Source organism: Oncorhynchus tshawytscha, unplaced genomic scaffold (genome assembly GCF_018296145.1).
Source record: "Oncorhynchus tshawytscha isolate Ot180627B unplaced genomic scaffold, Otsh_v2.0 Un_contig_527_pilon_pilon, whole genome shotgun sequence".
Lineage (NCBI taxonomy): Eukaryota > Metazoa > Chordata > Actinopteri > Salmoniformes > Salmonidae > Oncorhynchus > Oncorhynchus tshawytscha.
In genome coordinates this window covers 19,922-31,302 of record NW_024609535.1, presented here as the reverse complement: position 1 = coordinate 31,302, position 11,381 = coordinate 19,922, and the positions used below count along the sequence as shown (strand labels likewise).

The 11,381-nt window shown below is 42.7% G+C and overlaps 1 protein-coding gene across 1 annotated transcript; it reads right to left on the bottom strand.

Annotated features, from left to right (window-relative positions):
- On the bottom strand, positions 1-8,194 carry LOC121845047 (C-type lectin domain family 4 member M-like). The gene is made up of 5 exons (XM_042315753.1): positions 7,947-8,194; positions 2,366-2,467; positions 1,712-2,101; positions 1,352-1,488; positions 1-659 (listed from the first exon to the last, which is right to left on the bottom strand). Exons 1-5 carry the CDS (start codon positions 8,026-8,028, stop codon positions 546-548), a joined length of 825 nt encoding a protein of 274 aa, XP_042171687.1. The 5' UTR covers positions 8,029-8,194; the 3' UTR covers positions 1-545.
- Between the last annotated feature and the right edge of the window lie 3,187 nt (positions 8,195-11,381).

Below are 11,381 nucleotides of genomic sequence, written 5' to 3'. Positions count from 1 at the left end.
ATGTATTCTACATTTGTCTTGTTATATATTGTATGTTCTTGACAAAATAAATTGAATAAGCAGAAAATAGTTTACGATTGATAGTACTTAGCATAATCTTATTTAGCAGTTCAGAGAGTACCGAGGATGAATCCTATTTCTCACAGATCCATCTGAATTTATAGTAACAGTAATAGTCCCACCATTCTCCTGTGTCTGATGACCAGGAATAGAAATACACACAGTTCTCTGCTCGACCACCATCAGGCTCTCCACTGTTCCAATACCTGTAGAAGAAACAACACAGAATCAGGCTGTCCACTGTTCCAATACCTGTAGAAGAAACAACACATAGAATCAGGCTGTCCACTGTTCCAATACCTGTAGAAGAAACAAGACATATAATCAGGCTGTCCACTGGTCCAATACCTGTAGAAGAAACAACACAGAATCAGGCTGTCCACTGTTCCAATACCTGTAGAAGAAACAACACAGAATCAGGCTGTCCATTCTGAACATACTATTCCAGACAGTGATGTCATAGTGACACAGCATTCATTAATGTCTTACTTTCTGGTCAGTGGTGTGTCGTCCACCCATTTCCAGGTCCCCTCAGAAACAGAGTCAGTCAGACCAATCCAGACATAGCCATATACTCCACATAACCAGTTGACTAATGTCTGTAGTGGTGGGAGAGATACAACATTGTTAAAACATAGCCATTACTGCTTTCTATCTCTCTCTTTCCCTCTCCCCAAATTTCAATTCAATTTCAATTTAAGGGTTTTATTGGCATGGGAAACATATGCTAACATTGCCAAAGCAAGTGAAATAGATAATAAACAAAAGTGAAATAAAGGGCCCAGGTCAGGGCCCAGGTTTGACAGAATCTGTGCAGAAGATCTAGGTGCTGCTGATGGCCCTGCTTTGTTGGGGACAGGAGCTCCAGATCATCAGCAAACAGTAGACATTTGACTTCAGATTCTAGTAGGATGAGGGTGCTGCAGACTGTTCTAGTGCCCTCGCCAATTAGTTGATATATATGTTGAAGAGGGTGGGGCTTAAGCTGCATCCCTGTCCCACCCATCTGAGGATGATGTTAATGAATTTAAGTAAATTAAATTAAAAACCAAATAAGTAAAACCAAATTTATGGTCTGTCTGTTTAATAATTTCATTGAGGATATTATCAACACTCACTCACTCACTCACTCACTCACTCACTCACTCTGTCTGTCTCTCAGTTCTGCAGACTGTTCTAGTGCGAACTCAATGATATATGTTGAAGAGGGTGGGCTTAATCTCTCTCTCTCTTCCTTACACACACACACAAACACACACACACACACACACACACACACACACACACACACCTGTTGTTCTTGGCTCTTGATGACCACCAGGTGTGCTCCTCTATTTCTGCAGTCCTGTCTGCTCTCCTCCCAAGATTTTTTCTCAGTAGAGACGTAGTAACAACTGCTACCAAGCTTCTTCCATCCTTCCGGACACACTATAAGTTGAACATTTCTTGTTTTAGTCACTTTAATACAACATTGAATTAAGTATCAAGCAAACACTCAAGGAAGACGGGTACTAACTAATGGACAGTTTGGAAGTCATACATTTTTTCTCACATTTTGTATTTAATTAAATTTGAATTTCCTGTTTGTAAGTGGCATGTGAACAGATACAGAGACTGTCAAACAGAACAGTCATTAGACAATTTGACTCACCTTTCTCAACTAAAGATTGTTTCAGACGTTCTATCTCTTTCTGAAGCTGGTCTCTCTCTTTGATCAGGGTGTTGTTGCTAGTCTGTAACTGGTCTCCATCTTTGGTCAGGGTGTTGTAGTTTGTCTGTAGCTGGTCTCTCTCTTTGGTCAGGATGTTGAAACTGGTCTGTAGCTGGTCTCTCTCTTTGGTCAGGGTGTTGTTGCTAGTCTGTAACTCGTCTCCATCTTTGGTCAGGGTGTTGTAGTTTGTCTGTAGCTGGTCTCTCTCTTTGGTCAGGATGTTGAAACTGATCTGTAGCTGGTCCTTCTCTTTGGTCAGGGTGTTGGAACTGGTCTGTAGCTGGTCCCTCTCTTCAGTCAGGGTGTTGGAACTGGTCAATTGGTTTCTCTCTGTGAAATAATATGAACAATGAACAAGGTGGAAATGTTAATCAGACATGATCAGGGTTGGGGTCAGTTGCATTTCAATTCAGGAAGTAAACTGGAATTCTAATTGAATTTCAATTCCCTTCAATGCTTTTCAATGAGGAAAATGTGGAATTGGAATTTGGTGTCCGTTCTGAATGTAATTGACTGGAATGTAAATGTAATTGATCCCTGGTCATTACACCACTGATGATGAAGAATGTTTGAGTGAGAACATATCAAACTCACGGTAGAGAAACAGGCCTATGATCCCAGCCAGTAGGAGAACACACAGCAGCCCCAGACACACTGCAGCAGCTCCAGAGTATCTCTTCCACCACTGACAAAACACTGAAGAACAAATCATTACCACAAGAACTTGCTCTTTATCAGAGTTGGATTTGTATCGACTTTTGTGTCAATTTTCTGTTTGAATCACTGAGGGAAATACACAAGATTGACAAGGGACAGAACAGCAGAACTGAGTTCCAGAACCTCACATGTTCTACTGCTTGACTTCCAGAACCTCTAACAGAATATTGGCTTAAACATAGTGCAGAGTTCAGGCACCCAAAATGAGTACTGAAACGTATTTTAATCCACATTTTATTTGTCACATGCTTCGTAAAAATATGCTTGTCACACCGGAATCTGTTTCACCGGTCTTTGTGCTTGTCTCCACCCCCTCCAGGTGTAGCCCGTTGACGCCATTATCCCCAGTGTATTTATACCTGCATTCTCTGTTTGTCTTTCTTTGCTTCACGGAAACATGGCTCACTCGAGAGATGCTAACGGAGTCGGTACAGCCAGCTGGTTTCTTCACGCATCACGCCGACAGAAACAAGTATCTTTCTGGTAAGAAGAGGGGCGGGGGTATGCCTTATGATTAACGAGACGTGGTGTGATCACAACAACATACAGGAACTCACGTCCTTCTGTTCACCTGACTTAGAAATCCTCACAATCAAATGTCGACCGGATTATCTACCAAGGGAATTCTCTTCGATTATAATCACAGCCGTATATATTCCCCCCAAGCAGACACATCGATGGCCCTGAACAAACTTTAGTTGACTCTTTGCAAACTGGAAACCACATATGCTGAGGCTGCATTCATTGTAGCTGGGGATTTTAACAAGGCTAATCTGAAAACAAGACTCCCTAAATTGTATCAGCATATCGAGTGCGCAACCAGGGCTGGTAAGACCTTGGATCATTGCTATTCTAACTTCTGCGATGCATATAAGGCCCTCCCCCGCCCTCCTTTCGGAAAAGCTGACCACGACTCCATTTTGTTGCTTCCAGCCTACAGCCAGAAACTAAAACAAGATGCTCCCGCGCTCAGGTCTGTTCAACGCTGGTCCGACCGATCTGATTCCACGCTTCAATACTGTTTCGATCAGGTTGACTGGGATATGTTCTGCATTGCTTCCAACAACAACATTGATGAATACGCTGATTCGGTGAGGCAGTTCATTAGAAAGTGCAGTGACGATGTCGTTCCCATAGCAACGATTAACAACCAGAAACCGTGGATTGACGGCAGCATTCGGGTGAAACTGAAAGCGTGAACTACTGCTTTTAACCAGGGCAATGTGACCGGAAACATGACCGAATACAAACAGTATAGCTATTCCCTCCGCATGGCAATCAAACAAGCTAAGAGTCAGTATAGAGACAAAGTAGAGTCACAATTCAACGGCTCTGACACAAGAGGTATGTGGCAGGGTCTACAGTCAATCACGGATTACAAAAAGAAAACTAGCCCCGTCACGGACCAGGATGTCTTGCTCCCAGGCAGACTAAACAACTTTTTGCCCACTTTGAGGACAATACAGTGCCACTGACACGGCCCGCAACCAAAACCTGCAGCCTCTCCTTCACTGCAGCTGAGGTGAGGAAAACATTTAAACGGGTTAACCCTCGCAAGGCTGCAGGCCCAGACGGCATCCCCAGCCGCGTCCTCAGAGCATGCGCAGACCAGCTGGCTGGTGTGTTTACGGACATATTCAATCAATCCCTATCCCAGTCTGTTGTTCCCACATGCTTCAAGAGCAACTGCTCCGCCCACAACCGTAAGGCTCTCCAGAGGGTAGTGAGGTCTGCACAATGCATCACCGGGGCAAACTACCTGCCCTCCAGGACACCCGAGCCACTGCCTGTTCACCCCGCTATCATCCAGAAGGTGAGGTCAGTACAGTTGCATCAAAGCTGGGACCGAGAGACTGAAAAACAGCTTCTAACTCAAGGCCATCAGACTGTTAAACAGCCACCACTAACATTGAGTGGCTGCTGCCAAAACACTGACACTGACTCAACTCCAGCCACTTTAATAATGGGAATTGATGGGAAATGATGTAAATATATCACTAGCCACTTTAAACAATGTTACCTTACATAATGTTACTTACCCTACATTATTCATCTCATATGCATACGTATATAATGTACTCTATATCATCGACTGCATCCTTATGTAATACATGTATCACTAGCCACTTTAACTATGCCACTTTGTTTACATACTCATCTCATATGTATATACTGTACTCGATACCATCGACTGTATCTTGCCTATGCTGCTCTGTACCATCACTCATTCATATATCCTTATGTACATATTCTTTATCCCCTTACACTTGTGTGTATAAGCTAGTAGTTTTTTCAATCGTTAGGTTAGGTTAGATTACTCGTTGGTTATTATCACATTGTCAGAACTAGAAGCACAAGCATTTTGCTACACTCGCATTAACATCTGCTAACCATGTGTATGTGACAAATAAATTTGATTTGATTTGGTCCAAACACACCAAGGCAGTTGTGAAGAGGGCACGACAAAACCTTTTCCACCTTCGGAGATTGAAAAAGAGATTGAAAAGATTTAGCATGGGTCCCCAGATCCTCAAAAGGTTCTACAGCTGCACCATCGAGAGCATCCTGACTGGTTGCATCCCCACCTGGTACGGCAACTGCTCGGCATCTGAGTGTAAGGCGCTACACAGGGTAGTGTGAACGGCCCAGTACATCACTGGGGCCAAGTTTCCTGCTATCCAGGAACTATATAATAGTCGGTGTCAGAGGAAAGCCCATAAAATTGTCAGATACTCCAGTCACGAAAGCTATAGACTGTTTTCTCTGCAACCACACGGCAACGGGTACAGGAGCGAAAAGGCTCAGCTTTTATCCCAAGCCCAAGGCTGCTGAACAATTCATAAAATTGCTGACAAAAAATTTACATTTTACATTTTATTTTGACCCCCCCCCTCCCCCCTCCCTTTTGTGCTAGTTTGTTAGTTACCTAGTCACTTAGTCTTGGCATAGTCACTTCGTCCCAACCTACATGTACAGATTACCTCAACTAACTGGTGCCCACGCACACTGACTCGGTACCGGTACCTCCTGTATATAGCCTCCACATTGACTCTGTACCAGTACCCCATGTATATAGTCTCCACATTGACTCTGTACCGGTACCCCCTGTATATAGTCTCCACATTGACTCTGTACCGGTACCCCGTGTATATAGCCACCACATTGACTCTGTACCGGTACCCCCCTGTATATAGCCTCCACATTGACTCTGTACCGGTACCCCCTGTATATAGCCTCAACATTGACTCTGTACCGGTACCCCCTGTATATAGCCTCCACATTGACTCTGTACCGTAATACCCTGTATATAGCCTCCACATTGACTCTGTACTGGTACCCCCTGTATATAGCCTCCACATTGACTCTGTACTGGTACCCCCTGTATATAGCCTCCACATTGACTCTGTACCGTAACACCCTGTATATAGCCTCCACATTGACTCTGTACCGTAACACCCTGTATATAGTCTCCACATTGACTCTGTACCGGTACCCCCTTATATAGTCTCCACATTGACTCTGTACCGGTACCCCCTGTTAGCCTCCACATTGACTCTGTACCGGTACCCGCTCTATATAGCCTCCACATTGACTCTCTACCGGTACCCCTGTATATAGCCTCCACATTGTTTTTGTGTTACTTTTTGTTATTACTTTATAATTTTAGCGGTAAATATTATCTTCTTCTTTAACTGCACTGTTGCTTAAAAACTTCTTGCGTCGAGCCAACCCGGATCCGGGATCGTGACTACAGCCTCAAGCCCATTACCATAACGCAACGTTAACTATTCATGAAAATCGCAAATGAAATGAAATCAATATGCTAGCTCTCATGCTTAGCCTTTTGTTAACAACACTGTCATCTCAGATTTTCAAAAATATGCTTCTCAACCATAGCAAAACTAGCATTTAGCATTTAGCATTAGCATTTAGCATTAGTATTTAGCGTTAGCATCAGCAGGCAACATTTTCACAAAAACCAGAAAAACATTCAAATAAATAATTTACCTTTGAAGAACTTTGGATGTTTTCAATGAGGAGACTATCAGTTAGATAGCAAATGTTCAGTTTTTCCTGAAAGATTATTTGTTAAGGAGAAATCGCTCCATTTTGTGCGTTATGTTAGGCTACCAAAAAAAAACGAAAATTCAGTTATAAAAACGCCAAACTTTTTCCAAAATTACTCCATAATATCGACTGAAACATGGCAAACGTTGTTTAGAATCAAACCTCAAGGTGTTTTTCTACATATCTCTTCGAAGATATATCGTTCGTGGAAGTGTGCTTTCCCCTCTGTATCCCATGTGAGCAGCTGAGAATTACGCAGCAATTTCGACTAAGGACACCGGGCGGACCCCTGGCAAATGTAGTCTCTTGTGGCCAATCTTCCAATGATATGCCTACAAATACGTCACAATGCTGCAGACATCTTGGACGAACGGCAGAGAGCATAAGCTCGTTCATGGCACATTCACAGCCATATAAGGAGACGATAGAAAAACAGAGCCTCAAAAATTCTGTTCATTTCCTGTTTGAGGTTTCATCTTGGTTTCGCCTGTAGCATGAGTTCCGTGACACTCACAGATAATATCTTTGCAGTTTTGAAAACGTCAGAGTGTTTTCTTTCCAAAGCTGCCAATTATATGCATAGTCGAGCATCTTTTCGTGACAAAATATTGCGCTTAAAACAGGAACGTTTTTTTATCCAATAATGAAATAGCGCCCCCATAGCTTCAACTGGTTTTAAGGGCTTGGAAACAAGCATTTCACGGTAAAGTCTACACTTGTTGTGTTCGGCGCATGTGACGAATAAAGTTTGATTTGATAAGTCTGGGGTGTTTTTTCAGGATAAATAAAGACACAGAATGGAGCTAAGCAAAGTCCTAGAGGACCTGGTTCAGTTTGCTTTACACAGGGAGATGAACCTTTCAGCAGGACAATCACCTACAGCACAAATCTACACAGGAGTTTGCAGAGTTACAGTTTTGACAAATACCTGCTTGGAAAATCTATGGTAACACTTTAAAATGGTTGTCTAGCAATGATCAACAACCAATTTGACATTTGAAAAATGTAGTAAAGAATAATGGACAAATATTGTACAATCCTGGTGTACAAAGCTCTTAGAGACACACAGTTGTAATCGCTGTCAAAGGTGATTCTAGCATGTATTGACTCAAGGGTGTGAATAGTTTAAGTAAATGAGAAATGTCTGTATTTATGTGTGTGTGGGCATATGTCATGTGTGTGTGTGTGTGTGTGTGTGTGTGTGTGTGGGCATATTTCATGTGTGTGTGTGTGTGTGTGTGTGTGTGGGCATATGTCATGTGTGTGTGTGTTCATAGAGTGTAGGAACGTTACAGTAGTGCAAAAAGTTTGCTTGTTGAGGTGTGTGTGTGTGTGTGTGTGTGTGTGTGTGTGTGTCCTTGTTGAGCATTATAACAGGATAAACTGTTACCTGAATGTTGATCACCAACTCCATCCTTCTTGCAGGGCATGATGGGTCTTTCGTTTCCATATATATGATCATCAATATCCATGGTCTTTAATTGTTTAGGTTCTTTGTTTTCAAATCGTAACTTCTACTATTGTAACTTCTACTGTTGGATCTTCTACTGTTGTATCTTCTACTGTTGTAACTTCTACTGTTGTATCTTCTACTATTGTAACTTCTACTGTTGTATCTTCTACTGTTGTATCTTCTACTGTTGTATCTTCTACCGTTGTAACTTCTACTGTTGTATCTTCTACTGTCTGCTTCTACTGTTATCTCAGTTGTATCTTCTACTGGTTCCTGTCTTCTACTGTTGTAACTTCTACTGTTGTATCTTCTACTGTTGTAACACAGCTGGTAGTCTCTGTCTCAGTTGTACTCTGTTCGCTGCAGCTGGAGTCTCTGTGTGACTCATGTCAGAGACAGTTTTAACAGTCAACCTCATTAAAGGGGAAACTGTCTAACCAATAGTACGACACTAACCAACACCATGTGACCACAGACTTAGAATCATGTTTGTTTATCACAGTGAAGATTAGTTTGTATAATTAGTTTATATTAGTTTAGTTTACCACAGTGTATATTAGTTTGTATATTTAGTTTATATTAGTTTAGTTTACTACAGTGTAGATTAGTTTGTATATACAGTTGATATTTGTTTAGTTTACCACAGTGAAGATAAAATAAGTTTGCTGAAATGCAGTTGATATCTTGTACTGTTTAGCCATCAATGAAGATAAAATATAAATGCTGAAATGTATATACTATGCTGTCTCAGCCATCAATGTGTAGAGTATGTATATACTATGCTGTCTCCTGTGTAGAGTTGTATATACTATGCTGTCTCCTGTGTAGAGTTGTATATACTATGCTGTCTCCTGTGTAGAGTTGTATATACTATGCTGTCTCCTGTGTAGAGTTGTATATACTATGCTGTCTCCTGTGTAGAGTTGTATATACTATGCTGTCTCCTGTGTAGAGTTGTATATACTATGCTGTCTCCTGTGTAGAGTTGTATATACTATGCTGTCTCCTGTGTGACATGGACACCAGAGATAATAGTTCATCAGAGACATTTACTCACACCCCTCCTTTCCTCTTTCGGGGACGGAGGGGAGTATATATGTCTAAGGTTTTCACACATATTTTCTCTCTGTCTGTCGCTGCCTGTATGTCTGTTAGTTTATCTGTGTCTCCCTCTCTCTCCCCCTCTCTGTCTGTCTGTGTCTCCCTCTCTCCCCCCGCTCTGTCTGTCTGTCTCCCTCTCTCTCCCCCTCTCTGTCTGTCTGTGTCTCCCTCTCTCTGTGTCTCCCCGCTCTGTCTGTCTGTGTCTCCCTCTGTCTCCCCCTCTCTGTCTGTCTGTGTCTCCCTCTCTCTCTCCCCCTCTCTGTCTGTCTGTGTCTCCCTCTCTCTCCCCCTCTCTGTCTGTCTGTGTCTCCCTCTCTCTCTCCCCCTCTCTGTCTGTCTGTGTCTCCCTCTCTCTCTCCCCTCTCTGTCTGTCTGTGTCTCCCTCTCTCTCTCCCCCTCTCTGTCTGTCTGTGTCTCCCTCTCTCTCTCCCCCTCTCTGTCTGTCTGTGTCTCCCTCTCTCTCTCCCCTCTCTGTCTGTCTGTGTCTCCCCCCTCCTGTCTGTCTGTGTCTCCCTCTCTCTACCCCTCTCTGTCTGTCTGTGTCTCCCTCTCTCTACCCCTCTCTGTCTGTCTGTGTCTCCCTCTCTCTCTCCCCTCTCTGTCTCTCTCTGTCTGTCTACTGCCTGTCTGTCTCTTATGAACTGTAGATGTAAGAGTCTGTATTGCAAAAAAATGTCTGCATGTCTCCCTTCATACTGCAACAACCTGATAGCTGCAGGATCTAAACAGCAGAGTCTGTCTGTGTCTAACTCTTCATACTGCTACAACCTGATAGCTGCAGGACCTAAACAGCAGAGAAGTCTAGTCTAACTCTTCATACTGCAACAACCTGATAGCTGCAGGATCTAAACAGCAGAGAAGTCTGTCTAAGTCTTCATACTGCTACAACCTGATAGCTGCAGGATCTAAACAGCAGAGAAGTCTAGTCTAACTCTTCACACTGCTACAACCTGATAGCTGCAGGACCTAAACAGCAGAGAAGTCTAGTCTAACTCTTCACACTGCTACAACCTGATAGCTGCAGGACCTAAACAGCAGAGAAGTCTAGCCTAACTCTTCACACTGCTACAACCTGATAGCTGCAGGACCTAAACAGCAGAGAAGTCTAGTCTAACTCTTCATACTGCTACAACCTGATAGCTGCAGGACCTAAACAGCAGAGAAGTCTAGTCTAACTCTTCATACTGCTACAACCTGATAGCTGCAGGACCTAAACAGCAGAGAAGTCTAGTCTAACTCTTCATACTGCTACAACCTGATAGCTGCAGGACCTAAACAGCAGAGAAGTCTAGTCTAACTTCTTAAGCTGAAATTCTGGACCTAAAAGCAGAGAATTTTGGCGTCCTGCTAAGGCCTTAGTATATGCATATGATTGTATGTGTGGATAAAAACACTCAGACGTTTCACAAAACTGTTTAAATCCTGACTAGCTGCATCGACCTAAACAGCAGGAAAAGTCTGATCACTGGAGATGGAAAAAATAGCTCCAGGACCTCCAGCAGAGAAGTGAACTCTTAATATGCTTGATAGCTTGCAGTACCTAAACCAGCAGGATCTATAACTCTCCTCATTTGAATCTGCTACAACCGATTCTGCAGACCACCAGCCCGAGGCATTGTCTGCCTTTTTCTCAACCTGACATTTTTCCACACGCTGCAGGACCTAAACAGCAGAGAAGATTTTTAACTTATTAAACGTGTAGTTATACCTAAAGTTGCATTAGAAAGGTATTTGCAGGACCTAAACAGTAAAAGTTTATCGTCTAACTTTTCAACTTTTAAAAAATGATAGCTGCAGGACCTAAACAGCAGAGAAGTTTAGCCGTTTTCCACACAGTCTTCTAGAACCTGATAGCTGCAGGACCTAAACAAAAGAGAAGACCCAGTATTGATTACTGCTACAACAAGGTGCTGCAAAGAAAAAGATGGTCAGAGGTAAGTCTAATGTTTTATATTTTATTGCTACAACCTGATAGCTGCAGGACTAAACAGCAGAAAGTCTTTTGTTTAACTCTTCATACTGCTCAACCTGATGCTGCATGACCTAAACAGCAGAGAAGTCTTCTCACTCTTCATACATTTTAAAACCTGATAGCTGCTAGGACCTAAACAAGACTGTAGTCTATTCTAACTCTTCATGTGCTACAACCTGAACGCTGCAGGAACTAAACCATTAGCATATAGCTAGTCGCTCTTGCATTTCTAGAGCTACAACCTGATAGCTGAGACCTAAACAGTCTCAGTAAGTCTCAGTCTAACTCTTCATACTGCT